Below are 16,944 nucleotides of genomic sequence, written 5' to 3'. Positions count from 1 at the left end.
CACCTTAATTCGTAAATACATTGTTTTAGATGTAGGTAAGTGTATAATATCAATATATGAACAAAAAGGAGTAAACGATCAGTAGAACTAGATTATGCAAATTATACTAAAATTACGATTTTATGTTGAACTTAAATTGGCGGGCGAATCTTGTTGAATGACGTCACAGGACACCTGCGCGTTCGGGAATTTCCGATCGCGCCCGATGACACCCGAATGCGATTTGTTTCTAAATGTTGCACGCTCCAAAAGAGTGAAACATACTTAAAATATAACGTTATACTAGAAACATTCTTACCTGTTGCATGTAGTTTCCTCAGCGGATCTACGATGGCGAAGTATCTGTCCGCTGACAGCGCTGTCAGGGTGAAAACTGACACTCCGATGCTGACGTCTTTGGCGGCTTCCGACACTTGGCACACAGTCCTACCCCAAGGCCAGGATTCCACGGTGTACACGATCGAAGTAAAGGGGACGCAGGTGATGATGACTAGCAGATCAGCCAAGGCCAGTGATAGAATGTAACTGTAAAAAATTATTGATAGGTACACGCACACGTCCATTGTATTTTTCATGTACATAGCGAAATGTTACTGTGTCAACTGTGTGGGATTTGTCCGAAAAAATCAGAATTAATTCAGAATTAGTTATTCATTGAAGAGAAATAATATTATTATACTTTGCAGAGTATATTTCTCAGTGAGTATCCCCTAAGGCGTGTCATCTCGGACGGACAAATCCGCTTATTAAAAATGTTCATGGAATATAAAGATCTCAAACAAGTTGAGTAATTTTTCAAAGGATATTCAAGCTACTTGTTTCGAAGCTATACTTTTAGTAATTTTATTACTAGCTTACGGCGACGAGATAGAGATCACAGTTGGCATTGCATTCTTTAGCTTTGTATATTCATTTGATATAATTTATTGCTCATGAGTTGCCAAGCGTAATAAAATTCTGGCACGTGTCGGATCTTTAGACTAATTTCTCATTAAGAACATTAATTTGCTAATACAGTTTTCTCATTGATTTTTTTAGTTTTATTGAGTTCGTGGTGAGTTTTTTGTTACCGTTCTTATATGTTTTTTCTTCCTACCTATTTGCTGGTAGCCTAAGGTGATATGAGGCCTGTAAAATCAAAGGCAGCTAAACGCCATAATGTCGTAAAATGTATTAAGAATGGCGCTATCTTGTTTAGTTAGTTGGACACGTTAGTTGGTGTTTTCATGTTATAACAAATGCAGCTAATTCTCTAACAAATTCAGTTCAAAAAATGTTAAGTTTACTCTGTATTAAGTACTATTAAACGAAGTTTTATCATTTAAAATTCAGATTATTAGTAATATTCTCATTTTTTATAAATCTGCTTTAAAATAAAGAATATCGTAGCTATACGAACAAAGTTATTTCAGATTCTCAAACCGGGAGTGTTGCTAACACTGGCCCTAGCAAGAGCAGTACTTCGATGGATCGGGAGGATCCGTAATGACGTGTTTAGGGCCGATTTTTGTAGTTTACCTGAATATTTGACAGGCTTGGATATAGCGGTAGGCAGCGGCTTGGCTCTGCCCTTGGCATTGCTGAAGTCCATGGGCGACGGTAACCACTCACCATCAGGTGGGCCGTATGCTCGTCTGCCTACAAAGGCAATAAAAAAAAAAGCTGCCTTTGATTTTATAGACCTCATATTCCAGTTTCGCGCGGCAGGTAGGTAAGCTCGCGGGTTCAACCTGAGAAAATTTGCCGTCACTAGCCCTAGCAAGAGCAGTGCTTCGCAGAATCTATCATATTTCATCAACCATCGATTTCATTTTCCCTTTTTTTTATAATATTTTATTGCATGTTTTAAAACTCGGTGTATTCCCATTACTCAATTCCAGTGATTGGACAATTATAATTATTGATTTATAATATAAGTGATTGGGCAATTATTATTAATTGGCTTATAATATAAGTGATGAGAAAACGATGAGCAATTGAGGGATTTCTAATCAGGATTGGAAGATAAATGCTGTTTTTTTTTGTGTAAAAATATTGTTTTAAGAACCAGCAAGTTTGGTACTGAATTATTGTTATAATCGACTTATTCTAACTCGCATCGCGTGCTCTAGAATCATGAACATCAACATAACGTAAAAGATACGTGTGTAATAATCATGCTTTGGGCAAAAGTTTCCGGTAGTGTTGCTATAATTCGACCTAGACAGGAAACTTGTTTTTTACCCAAACTACTTGCCTACTTGCCTTGCCTTGTATTCTACCTAAAATTATGTTTACCAGCAGTAAAGCCTAGTAGATCCAGTCGCAAACCCAGCCAGATGGTCTTGTTTTGTCATTTACACCAAAAAAGGTTTATAAGCAGTTTACTTACGTATTTGGAACGTTTCTCATGGCCTTGTGCCTAACGAAGACCGCTACTAGGGTACCATTTCCTACAACACCGATCACGAAGATGAGAGCGAAAAGTATTGGCACGATGTAGGTCTCCGGCCTCTCGTAGTAGGGCTGGTAGATCTCCGTGCTGTTATCATATGTTTCGTTCGTTTCTTGCATCATGAAGGATACCTGTAAATGAAGACATATCTTATATTGTTCAAGCGGTAGGCATCGGCTTGGCTCTGCCCCTGGAATTGCTGAAGTCCATGGGCGACGGTAACCACTCACCATCAGGTGGGCCGTATGCTCGTCTGCCTACAAGGGCAATAAAAAAAACAGTATTTATGACAGGCAGCCTAATGTTTTCTAGGCGATTGTAAAGCCGGTAAATTTATCTCAAATTTGCACTGAGAGCAATCACCACAAAAAAGTGCTGATCCGATTGCCTTGTGCCTTTAGCTTCTAGTAATAGTATATTCGTGAAAGGTGATTTTTGAGAGGATTTTTTTTTATTGCTTAGATGGTTGGACGAGCTCACAGCCCACCTGGTGTTAAGTGATTACAGGAGCCCATAGACATCTAAAACGTACATGCTGTCACCTACCTTGAGATATGAGTTCTAAGGTCTCACTAGAGTTACAACGGCTGCCTCACCCTTCAAGTTGAAACGCATTATTGCTTCACGGCAGAAATGGGTGGGGTGGTGGTACCTACCCGTGCGGACTCACAAGACGTCCTACCACCAGTAATTACATAAATTATAATTTTGCGGGTTTGATTTTTATTACACGATGTTATACCTTCACCCTGGAATTCAATCGTGAACATTTGTTATGTACGTATTTCATTAGAAAAATCGGTACTCGCCTGCGGGATTCGAACACCGGTGCATCGCTACATACGAATGCACCGGACGTCTTATCCTTTAGGCCACGACGACTTACAATACGTTATGCTTTTATTAATCATGAAATTTATAAATGCGGGTTTGATGAAAGTGACTTGTAAACACATGTTAAGTTCGCGTTTTCTTAGAAATATTGGTACCTGCTTGCGGAATTCGAACACCGCTGTAGTAATATGATTCATTTGACACGTCTATATCGGATTTTTTTCCACTTCGACAAAGCGGCACGACACGAGAACCCTCTCATCGTGGCCGCCGGTAACTACATTCCCGATCCTGCGGAAAGAATGGAAAGCAGTCGACGTCGCCCAAAACACGTCATTTCGGATCCTCCCGATCCACTAATGGTGCTTCTAGGTACTTCAAGCACCGGTCACCGTTCTCGTCGAACCCGTCGCTTGCGACGAAGGGCTCGACGAGCAAATTAACCCTCAGACACAGCCCACTGAGTTTTTCGCCGGATCTTCTGAGTGGGTCGCGTTTCCGATCTGATGGTAGATTCTGCGAAGCACGGCTCTTGTTAGGGTTCGTGTTAGCAACGTCGTTAGGTTTGAGTCACGTGAGCTCACCTACTAGTTAAGGTTATGCTGGAATAGCCTCTCAAGGCTACCAGCTTAGGTAGGAAAAACAAAAAAAAAGGGTTTTTAATCCTTTAGTTCATAAAATTTTTAAAACTTTAACAAAGAATCGGTCATTAACTCCTCGAAATGTTCGCCACACGGAAGTTATCCATAAAATACGTAGATAAATTAGTCGTAACATTTTTATTTTCATCCGATATAAATTCACTCTGAATAATTATTGCGGACTAGCTGACCCGGCAGACTTCGTAGTGCCTCAATCGATAAATAAAACTTAAAACAAACTAAAGGAATCGGTCCGACGCGGCGACGGGGACACATCAAAGGACAAACAAAATTGTTATTCGAGTATTTTCATATTTATCTACTTTTTAAACCTTCTCTGGACTTCCACAAATAATTCAAGACCAAAATTTTTTTTTTTTTTTTTATTATTGCCTTTGTAGGCATACGGGCATACGGCCCACCTGATGGTGAGTGGTTACCGTCGCCCATGGACTTCAGCAATGCCAGGGGCAGAGCCAAGCCTGCCGCTTAATACTCTCCACAAGCCTCGTTTGAAGAAGGACATGTCATAGCGCTCGGGAAACACCGTGGAGGGGAGCTCATTCCATAGCCGGATGGTACGTGGCAAAAAAGATCTCTGTAAACGCACTGTGGATGACCGCAGTGGCTCCAGGTAGTATGGATGAACTCTATTCCGGTGGCGGGCGGTGCGATGGTAAAAACGAGATGCTGGTATCATCTCGAACAATTCCTCAGAGCACTCCCCATGGAACATACGGTACAAAATACAGAGGGAACCGAAGTCCCTCCGCAGACCCAGAGGCTCCAAACGATCCGAGAGAATGGGATTATCGACAATCCGAACGGCCCTCCTCTGTATGGAGTCAAATGGAAGAAGCTGGTATTTCGGAGCCCCGGTCCAGAGATGGGAGCAGTACTCCATGCGAGGCCGGACTTTAGACCAAAATTAGCCAATTCGGTTCAGCCGTTCTCGAGTTTTAGCGAGACTAACGAACAGCAATTCATTTTTATATATATAGAAGATTACTCACACGCTAAATAAGCGTAATCTTGAAACGAGAACTTCCTTTCTCCTGAAATATAATCATTTTATTTACTTATTTATTCTAAACGACGCGGCGACGTTTCGTATAATGACGACGAGAATGAGTTTCTCGTTGACTTGTTTCGTATATTCGCGAAAATGATCTTATGTAAAATTGCGGAGTTCCGCTACATTTTCGGTTCGTTATATTCGGTAGTTAGACTGTAGAAATGAGTACAGGTATTAATTATACGAAACAAAGTTCAACGGAAGCGGGGGATGGTGCAAACGAAAAATTTTCTTTTCTTGAAAATCCTTTTGAAAATTCTTTTGAAAATTTTGCTTGCAAAGTCATACCTATGTAGGTACTTTCCGTTTTCAATTCCCTTTGATTTTTCTTTGGAAGTTACATATCCAGGGGCGAAAGCTTACATATAGTTTAAACGACATTTTGGCAACTTTACAGAAGAGCTATTTAAAATTTAAAATTTGGAAAAAAATATCATAACAAAAAAGAACTTCTTCAGCTATTACAATGGAGTAAACTTGATTGAAATGCAATTAAAAACATCGAACTGTTGATGTTAATCTATATATATAAAAATGAATTGCTGTTCCTTAATCTCGCTAAAACTCGAGAACGGCTGGACCGATTTTGCTTATTTTGGTGTTGAATTATTCGTGAAAGTCCAGGGAAGGTTTAAAAGGTAGATAAATATGAAAATGCTCGGAATTGAATAAAAATAACTTATTTTTTTCCTTTGATATGTCCCCCATCGGACTGATTATTTTTGATTTATAGATTGAGGCACTACGAAGTCTGTCGGGTCAGCTAGTACTAAATAAACCTTTAATTTGTAGTCGTCGTGGACTAAAGGATAAGATGTCCGGTGCATTCGTGTCTAGCCATGCAACGGTGTTCGAATCCCGCAGGCGGGTACCAATTTTATTAATGAAATACATACTTAACAAATGTTCACGATTGACTTCCACGGTGAAGGAATAATATCGTATAATAAAAATGAAATCCGCAAAATTACAATTTGCGTAATTACTAGTGGGTAGGTACCAAGACCCTGAATATTTCTGCCGTGAAGCAATGATGCGTTTCGGTTTGAGGTGCGGCGCAGACGTTGTAACTATACTGAGACCTTTGAACTTTTATCTCAAGGTGGGTAGCCCATTTACGTTGTAGATGTCTATGGGCTCCAGTAACCACTTAACACCAGGTAGGCTGTGAGTTCGTCTAAGCATCTAAGCAAAATAATATATATAAAAATTACCTCCAATATAAAGCACAAAGTACATTTTCCAGAAAAGATATCTCAGGCAGCCTCTAGAATCGACCTGCACTTACCCAAGTATCTTGAAGTCGTCACCGTTCTTTTACCGACTATAGATAAAGTGATACTATAAAACTGAGAATTAAAACTCATGTCGTGAAGTGAGTGATGACGACATTTATGTTATTGATGTTTATGAGCTTCAGTGATCACTTGACACTAGATGGCCCATGAGGTCATTCAACCTTCTAACCAAATAAAACTAAATTAAAATCTTTCTGATTTAAAATTGGAGTTTGAAGAAATTTATTCATAACTAGCGACCCGCCCTCGCTTCGCTTCGGAAGCATTTAATTTTATTATTAACTAGATAACCCGGCAGACTTCGTAGTGCCTCAATCGATAAATAAAATACTTAAAATTTTGTATAAAATAAACTTAAAACAAACAAAAGGAATCCGTCCGACGGGGGACGCATCAAAGGAAATACAAAATTGTTATTTTTATTTAATTTCGATCATTTTCATATTTATCTACCTTTTAAACCTTCTCTGGACTTCCACAAATAATTCAAGACCAAAATTAGCCAAATCGGTCCAGACGTTCTCGAGTTTTAGCGAGACTAACGAATAGCAATTCATTTTTATATATATAGAAGATAGATAGATAGCTCAGTCCCACGAGGCTACCCGCGGTTATGGTCGTACCGTGGGTGACGCCGCGGGGCGAAGATAGTCTAAAAAAGGTAGCCTAAGTTACTCCTTATACTATTAACTGTCTATCAGTGAATGTGTCTTCAAAATTGGTCCAACCGCTCCAGAGATTAGCCGGTACAGACAGACAGACAGAAAAAATTGTAAAAAAATGATATTTTGGTGTATTTACCATATACATATATATATTCATATGCATGTAATAAAAAGCGGTTATTTCAATATTACAAACAGACGACACTCCAATTTTATTTATATTTATTCATAGTATACAGTTACGATTGACGTTATTCCTGTGGCATTATTAACTGTTCGAGCTGAATCCACACTCCCGCCCACCTAGTTTCAAAGAAAAACGCCCAATCTGGTGCATTCTTAACCACCTGAGAACGGGAGTTGGTCACTGTAACCAACTGCGGAAGAGATGGGGCTGGACGGAAAACGAAAGCTGTGAATGCGGATGCCCAGAGCAAACTGTACGCCACATTGTCATGGAATGCCCACTAACGAAATTCGCAGGCCAAGTGGAAGATCTCAAAAAGGTAGCAGAAGAAGCTATCGATTATTTCACAAACTGTAAATTTAAATTATAACCACGCAGCGTAAACGAATGCCATACGATAAATAAATAAATTAACTAGAAGCTACGAATAAAACGAACTCATTTATGTTAAGGATCAATAAGACGCTTTTTTCTCCGTTCTGATACCCTTGATAAACCAGAGAAACGAGGGAGTGCCACGTGATTCTCATCTTAAATTCAAATAGCTGATTTTAATAAAATCCTCAAGCGTTTTGGACGTCCTTTACGATCCTTAGCGAATGGCTTATGAAATGTTTATCGAATCTGTTGATTTACGCTGTGAATAAACAGGATTTTTTTTTAAATTTTTTTTTTATTGCTTAGATGGGTGGACGAGCTCATAGCCCACCTGGTGTTAAGTGGTTACTGGAGCCCATAGACATCTACAACGTAAATGCGCCATCCACCTTGAGATATAAGTTCTAAGATCTCAGTATAGTTACAACGGCTGCTCTACCCTTCAGACCGAAACGCATTACTGCTTCACGGCAGAAATAGGCAAGGCGGTGGTACCTACCCGCGCGGACTCACAAGAGGTCCTACCACTAGTAAGTAGCTGTGTATATATGTCTAGATATTTAGAGTAGGATCTACATATTTCTGTCTTAGACACAATCAAAATCTCTCATAGGCTTCGTTAACGACTGACCATGAAAACTGTATGTGGCGGGTAGCCATCATACAACGCAAGATAATTGACAGATGCCTGAATCTCGCTTTCGAAATTTTCAAGATAAAGCGCACAAGTTCCGAAAAACAACATTCGGACCGTCGCGTCTCGAATATATTAAGTGTATAATCTATGGACCGTCGGTCTACCGAGCAATATCACCCGCTCGGTGGAAGATCTTGCCTTTGTCGTAATATCTCTCCCAAACTGTAAAGCAATCGAATCGTCAGAAAAACTGAATTGACAATTAAAAATGCGAGATCAAATTGTAAAATTTGTTTTAATTATACATAGTCATTACATACGTAATTGTTTTTATATTATAATTTTAATTGCATTAGCTGGATTGGTTTCAGGATTTCTTATATAGGTACTAGGCTGCACTAAAAGTATCGGAAATGGAATATTTCCACTGTTCCTGTCATATTAAAATCTTTTTAATTGAAAACTCCTTGGTTTTAAAAATCGAATACCATTTATTTATTTAAAAAAAGATTCTCGGTCTTGTCACGAGGTTTTGTCAAACTTGTTTAGTCGTTGAGAAAATGGAATTGACTCGAGAAAATTCAAGAGCGATGATTTATTATGACTTTCGAAGTGGTTTAACACAAAAACAGTGTGTTGATCGGATGATTTCTGCATTTGGTGATGAAGCCCCATCCAAAACCACAATTTATCGCTGGTTTGCTGAGTTTCAACGTGGACGTGTCAAGCTCAGTGATGATCCCCGTCAAGGTCGTCCAAAAACTGCATTCACCCAAGAAAACGTTGATGCTGTGCGTAAGCTGATTGAGGAAGATCGCCATGTGACATACTGCGAAATTCAGGCAACTTTAGACATTGGCATGAGTCAAATACAAATAATCTTGCATGAACAATTAGGTGTAAAAAAGTTGTTTTCCCGATGGATACCGCATTCGCTCTGTGAAGAGCAAAAAGCGGCTCGCGTTACTTGGTGCGTCAGAACTCTCGAAAGATTCCACGCAGGATCCTCAAATGGTGTATACAACATTGTATCAGGTGACGAATCCTGGATATACGCGTACGAACCCGAAACAAAAAACCAGACACGAGTTTGGGTGTTCGAAAATTCGTACATCGCAATAAGTACGAGTTTGACAATACTATTTTATTGTGTACTAGCGACCTGCTCTCGTTTCTCTCGATTAGCCGAAACAAACAGACAGACAGACAGACAGAGACAAAAATTGTAAAAAATGTTATTTTGCTGTATGTACCGTATATACAAGGTGGGCCAAAAGAAGTCATCCGATGTTGTTTGGCTCTCATTTTTTTTCTAAATCAAAAAACTTCGATTCTGTTCTTTGATCATCTTTATTTGAACCTTTAGAATTTTATTGGTCAAGTCGAGAAGATGATATCGGCCAAATGGACGCCGTCACAATTGATTGCATTACGGGCTCGTTTTGTGGCATTTTTCATCACTTCGGCAAGAACTTCGGGCGAGAGATTCTCGCACTCGTCTCGAATGTTGTTCTTGAGGGTCTCGAGCTTGTTCACGTAAGCCCGGAACTTCAAAAAACCCCACAAAAAAAGTCTGGAACGGTTAAATCGGGCGATCTTGCGGGCATTGTTGATGATGTCTGCTAGCGATGATAACTATTCAGGTCTTTTGCTCGTCTGTCTACAAGGCAAATAATTTAAAAATCTACTACAGTTTTTGCTGATAGAATAATTCAGAATGCAGATTCATAAAATTAGTTAATCTTGTGGTTAGATGGGAGCCGGATTTAATTAGTATGACAGTTAGAATTATTTTTATTGCAAAGAAATTACGCATTTCGGGTTACTAGGTTCGTTGGTGAACTATTTAAATTTGAGTGTCTCACAAGTGTCTCAAAGAGATCTAATCCAATTTCCGATAAACTTTTAACATTAGGACTGGTCCACTGGTGGACTTGGCCTATAAACATTCAAAAATGTACTAATGTGTTCACCTTCATTGCGTGCTTAAATTTTTCTAAACCATATTCGTGATTATCAGGAAATAACTCTAAGGAAAATCGTTGAAATTCTTTAAGCTTCCGTTTACGTCCGTCGTAATAAATGAATCACAATAGAAGTATCGTCCGGAGCCGTTTGGCCTCAGACCCTGAAATGTTTACATATTCATCAAACGATGATTGATTGACGAATATTATTACGGTGCGGTGCGGCGTTTTATCAATGACTGGCCACACTCTAAATTTAGGGTTGCCTGTGTAATATTTGAAATCCTGTGTTCATCGAATCAAAAAAATTTTTTTTTAACCAATTTCCTTATTGGACCATGCCGAGGGGTACCCTAACCGGGAAAAAACGTCCGTAATGTAATATTTTTATGTATCATCTTAGTATGATGGCTATACAGTGTCTAATGTATAGTCTACGGGATGACGGTTGTTATTATTATTCATATATGTAAATAGCTGTTTCTTTGTATATTGTTATTATATATTTTTTATAAACCATTGTGTATAAAATAAAGTTCATATCTTTGTAAAGTATTTTATTGTCCTTGTTGGCAGACGAGCATACGGCCCACCTGATGGTGAGTGGTTACCGTTGCCCATGGCCTTCAGTAATGCCGGGGGCCGAGCCAAGCCGCTGCCTACCGCTTAATACTCTTCACAAGCCTCGTTTGAAGAAGGACACCACTTTATTTACGCCAGTTCAAAAAATACAGATGTGGATTTCATTTACCAGACGTATTCAAGTTCATAAGGGCGAGCAAGAATGACTATCAAAAAAGTGTTCGTATCGCTATCGAGAATTTTTTTATAGGATCTAAACAGCGCCTACCGTCCGTAAAAATAATTAATTTCGGCAGCATGAATGAATGAATGAACGAATGAATGAATGAATTTACTTAGGTACTTTAATTTCGCGATCGAATCGTCACGTTCTCGAAACTCGAAACTTATACTCATAAGTATCACTCACGAAAATGGTTTTACTAAACGGTTACGTAAATCTCGAAGACTGGCTATCGAGTACTACCGTCTAATGCAATGATCCGTTTTCGTAATAACGACTCGATACATTTACATTACGAATTCGATAGATTTTCGTGCTTGACGTACTGAATACGGTTCCCACACAAGCCACAGTCCCGAGAACAAGAACGGGTTGCTCTTTTTACGAAGCTTAGCGCATTCACATCAAAACTAGAATTTCCCCTATATACCTTCATAGGGTGCTGGAATTCTTCGGACATATTGCTCGTAAAGAGGGTCACAATCTAGAACAACTGATGGTGACAGGAAAGGTCGAACCAAATACGATCTTCTCTAAACATCAACTTCCACAATGCCCTTGATGAAGCTAAGGATCGCAGCAGATGGTGGGAAATCGTACGGGAGAAACTGATGCAGCGGGGAGTCACGACCCTCAGTAATGAGGAAAACGACGCGAGGAGGAGGAGGAGGAGCGCATGATTAACTTGACCTGTATCTACATATGTATTGATGTTACAGAATCGATAGACTTGATTTTCAAAAACTACAAAACGGTTCTGGTTAATTTGAAAATTTATACATGTGTTAAAGATCGATCATAATACAATTTTTTTTTATGGTATACTGGTGGTAGGACATCTTGGTAGTCCGCACGGGTAGGTATCACTACCCGACCTATTGCGTTTCGGTTTGAAGGGTGGGGTAGTCGTTCTACTGTTAAAGCTGAGACCTTACAACTTATATCTCGAGGTGGGTGGCAGCATTTACGTTATAGATGTCTATGGGCTCCGATTACTACTTAACATGAGGTGGGCCGTGAGCTCGTCCAACTATCCAAGCTACAAAAAAATCCTCTGAAATAGCTATTCTAATTAGATAAAAAAATAATTTAATTGTAATTATATATTATATTAAAGCGTATTATTATTTAATTTAGTTTAATGAGCGACATATACATAAATATCTATAAATATCTAAGAAGAGAAGAAGTCTTCTTCATAGATTCCACATAGCTTAACCACAGATTATTCTAAAAGCGGTTAAGAAGAGGTTATTTAAATGCCTCGGGACAACATTCCTATTTAAATATTGTTTGTAATAATAATTCTCTTTAACTCTCAAATTTATTTTGGAGACACTTAAGACGTTTTAAGTTAATTAACATTTCAAACAATGATGAAATTGTAAATTTCGTATTTCCATTCGCTTTATATGTATCGACGCTTGAAGGGCAAACATGACTAAGCGACAATAACTACTTTGTACATTAATGATAGGCAATAACCATATTCGATGCGCAAAAAAATATATTTCTAGGTCTATTAAAATAATTTCAATCCTACAGCTACTAGCTAGATTCTACTACAGCTGTATTTGTTAAAATAAATTTTATTTTCAGGTATTTGAACTTTAAATTAGTCTACTGTAAAGTTCACGCATTGTCGCTTAGTCACGTTTGTCTTTCAAGCGTCGATATGTATTTGTTTTATGTGTATGCTTTATGTATATTGATTAACCAAGAGGTAGTTTTACTTTATATTGTCAAAGTTCTTTTATTTTACAATTGTAGTAGATTGAAATATAAGTATGCGTTTTTAACAAGCTTTTAATAGCTTTACAGTTATCAAATTAATTTCAGGATATCCCATTTACTTGAAAATTTGCATTCTTATCAAGGACACAACAACACAGAATAATTTTATTATTTTGTCCTATCGTATAAATATTCTGAATTATTTAATTTAATTCTTTGGTCGTATGCCTATATTTTAATTAAAAAAAATCCAATTTCGTTAATTAAATTCGTTGCTACCAGTAATATTTGGTAAACTCAACCTGCCATTTGTATGGCCACTATACCATGCCCTAACTATTCCATTGTAAGCGGTGTCATAAAAATGTGAATGTCGGCTATCTTGAGACGTGATGTTCTAGTTTCAATTGCGAAGCCACTGTCAGAAAGAGAGAGGGATAAAGCTTTATGGCACGCCAAAAGACAATTAACATTGAAAAACGGTCAATAGGCAAGTTTAATTGTATAATAAGGTGGCCTTCCAAACCGCCATTTTTTAATCTAAAGAAATTCTGAAAATAGATACAACATGTGTGATAGGGGGTAGGTGGTACTACTATTAAAAAAAACAAAATGTGTGCAATTCACACGTGGTAGAAGTGAAACCTTCCAAAATTAAAATACAATTATCCTAAACGTCTTAAGTATATGTAAAATTTTGTCATTAGTAAATAATTGTAAGGTAGTGCCCTCTGTGAATTGATATTTTAATTTCACGTATAATCCTAAATTAAAATTCACTACAAGAGCTTTCATACACACGTTAGTATTAAAAAATCTCACAGATGGCGCTGTATTAAATAGTATGTATATTTCTGTCTCATTCTTGGCTGGCTTCATCCTACACATTTTTGTATTTGTGTCTCTTACCTGTCGTTTTTTCCGTTGCATCCTGTTTGAAATCACAACGATTCTAAAGAAGTTTTCACTTCAAAAATTCAGTGTTCTTAAAAAAATATATGATAATATGTAACCGTAATTCATATAATGCTTTACCACCATCATTGTAAGAAAACAATAGGGATACACAATTGTATATAGAAAAAATAACATTCAATTAAAACAGTCAACGTGCCAACCCTGTCGTTTAATGTAAAAGAACGATCAGGATGAATCGCGAGCAATGAATATTTGTAAACCGATTCATACAAAAGTTAGTTATGAATGCGATGTAGCACGGGCTGATGAAAGTTTTGGAAACCTTTCAAAACTAATACACGTATATCAATATACGATATATTTAAAAGTATTATATTAAAAATGTTGACGTCCCCAACTCATTAATATTGCGTAACTTAGGATGGTATTTACACCAAAATATACTTATGACTATGTACACTCATGTCTTGTAAGCCATCTTTAAAAACTTTAGCAGCGGTAGGGCTTATTGGATGTCCGCACGGGTAGGTACAACTGTCCTTATGCGAATAGTCTCACGTTACAGCTCGAAGAAAGGGACAGCAAATATCCCCTTATAGAATTACATAGGTAATTGAGAATTCGACCATATGCCTCAAGTTGGGTGGGCCACGTTGTCTATCTACTCTACGAGGTCTAGTAAAAACACTTCAGACTCTCGATGAAGGAATAACATCGCCTGCACTGTTCCAATATATCGTTACAGTCGTGGAGCATGACTTTGAAGTGTGAAACAGCCGAAATTTATATTTCGGCCCCGTAGAGGTCACAACGTGAATTCCGTGACACATTTTGAGACATAATATCGAATTGCGTTGTCTAAGGGCTGCCTGCAATTGCGTTGTTATAAAAGCGGAATTATACTTACTGGCGTCATCATAGTCCCTGATAGGGGCATGGAACGGGCCACAGGGCGAACCCGGGCATCAAATCGGCATTTGGTTAGGATAGTGTTACCTACCCGTGCGGGTATACAATACGTACTACTAACAGCAAAAAAGTGTAATTTTTAAATGTTGAATAATCAAGTCGCATTTTTGCAATTTGCGACGGAGAGTCAATAAAAGCGGATGAAAAATGTTGAAAAATTACTTCCGTAAGATTAGCTGCATCCCTGAGCGCCCGAGGCGGAGATCTCAAGAAAAAAAAGCTCACTTTCCGCGTTAAAGATAAAGCACTCACTCAATAACTTTTCCGCTATATTACTTTTCTTTAACGTAGTTTCGAAAGATTCGAAATGTTACTTCTGAATTTATTCATGAGCTTTCTAAATTTCAGGTTTGAATTTTTTACGTTACTAAAGAATTTCCCGTGTGATATTAATACCATTTAGTGTCACTTTATTACGAGTATTTATACCGAACTAGAGTTCCCACAGTAGTCGAAATTCGACTATAATTAATTGGAATTGTAAGTTTGTACACTATTATGATTGTATTTTATTCTTCTATAATCACAAATTTCGCCAAGACTACACTATAAAAATATTAACAAAGACAAACAATATTTAATCTATTCTCAATTTGACAACAGACGTCAAGAACAAAAGTTTGACAATAAATAGTATGCATGCGCATGTGCGTCAAATACATGGTATGTAGTGTGTGTAATGTTTTCTTTATTGATTTAATGTGTCTTTTATGCATTATTTTTAAAAAATATTAGCATTGTGCACTTCTTCTCTATATTCTCTATAATTGTGGAAAATTTCATACTCCTCCGTCCGCGCAATTTTCGTAAAAAGGGATACAAAGTTTTTGCTTCACGTATTAATATATAGATGTGACTTTTTGTAATCGTAATTGAATAAATCATAATTGGAGCTTCAAAAAAAGATCCTCAACATTGCTGAATTATTTTTATGTCTCCCACGATTATATTACACGCTGTCACTAACACATTCAGTTAAAAAAATATTTTATTTCTTTAAAAACACAAAGCTTCATTATGCACGCAATGTAACACATTATCAAAATTATATAATGCGCGGTGTCAACGCTCTCGAGAGAACGCGGAGAGCGCTACCGTTGTGTTACATACATTGCGCGTTCACGAAATTTAATCTTCTTTAATCATGACATGTTTAAAACATGACAAACTTTGGCAGCCATCTAGCAATGGTAAACTATCATGATTATATTTATTACTGAAATGTGGGATATAAAAAATGGCAGAGGCACACTGAGCAAATTTTTACAAAAGTGTTCGAATTCCGCAGGCGGTACCAATTTACGTTATGAAATACGTACTTAACATTTGTTAAGTGGAAGTCAATCGTGAACAAATGTTCACGATTGACGGTGAAGGAAAAACATCGTGTAATAAAAATCAAACCCGCAAAATTATAATTTGCGTAATTACTCGTGGTAGGCTCTCTTGTCAGTCCGTACGAGTAGACACCACCACCCTGCCTATTTCTGTCGTGAAGCTGTAATACGTTTCGATTTGAAGGGTGGGACAGCTGTTGTAACTATACTGGGACCTTAGAACTCATATCTCAAGGTAGGTTGGGGCATTTATGCTATAGGTGTCTATGGGTTCCAGTAGTCACTTACCAAGTGGGCTGTGAGCTCGTCCAACTACCTATAGAATAAGAAAAAGAGTTGCTTTTTACTAAGATTGGTGCGTAAAAACGTGGAAATACGTGTCGAGAACATTCCATACGGGTCACACTTTTAGCGATAGCCAAGCACGAGTCCTCCAAAACACGAAACAACCATATTATCCTGACATTTCACTGTTAATTTGTGGAACGTACGTGCTCGAAAAACATGTCCCTCCGCACCTAGGCAATATGGTGCGTAGTTTAGTGACGAGGAAAATTTGGGGGAAATCTGACGTACCTACGCACGCGTCAAGAACGTGTTGATTGCATTTTTATTATACAAAATTGCTTTTGGTTCGGATGGTCGGTGATCGAAAATATGTAGGTGTATATTGACGGAATATTCGTAGAATGTAAACATGTATATTGACGCAAATATAATAAGTACATATTACATGCTTTTTTATTGACAGAGAATATGAAACCCATTTCCTTAAGAAGATATTATAATAAATGCACTTAAAAATAATAATAAAAAATTAAATCTGTTCAGTATATCGTCGTTGTCAATCCAAAATCTACTATGTGCACTTTTTGAGATTTTTACTTTTTGACCTTTTCGTGTAGTTCACAGCCCTATCTACCGTATAAAAAAACTGTTATATGTCTATAGCTTTCATTTGATATAGTTCTTAAAAATTCACCTTCATATAAAATGTTGTACGAAAATGTTTTTACTCGTTAATTCAAAATAGAGTTTTTGCACATAGCAGATTTTGGTTTGATC

At 37.6% G+C, this 16,944-nt stretch overlaps 1 protein-coding gene across 2 annotated transcripts in view; it reads right to left on the bottom strand.

Moving 5' to 3' along the window:
* Positions 1–16,944, bottom strand: part of NGR-A15 (neuropeptide receptor A15) — a 135,925-nt gene that overhangs the window by 29,322 nt on the left and 89,659 nt on the right. For both annotated transcript variants that reach the window (XM_038017903.2, NM_001134240.1), the window contains 2 exon segments: positions 2,372–2,565; positions 299–525 (listed from right to left, as the gene is read on the bottom strand). In XM_038017903.2, coding sequence (XP_037873831.1) covers positions 299–525; positions 2,372–2,556 — 412 coding nt within the window. In that variant the 5' untranslated portion in view covers positions 2,557–2,565.

Source organism: Bombyx mori, chromosome 3 (genome assembly GCF_030269925.1).
Source record: "Bombyx mori chromosome 3, ASM3026992v2".
Classification (NCBI taxonomy): Eukaryota; Metazoa; Arthropoda; class Insecta; order Lepidoptera; family Bombycidae; genus Bombyx; species Bombyx mori.
This window is presented reverse-complemented; position numbering and strand designations above follow the sequence as displayed.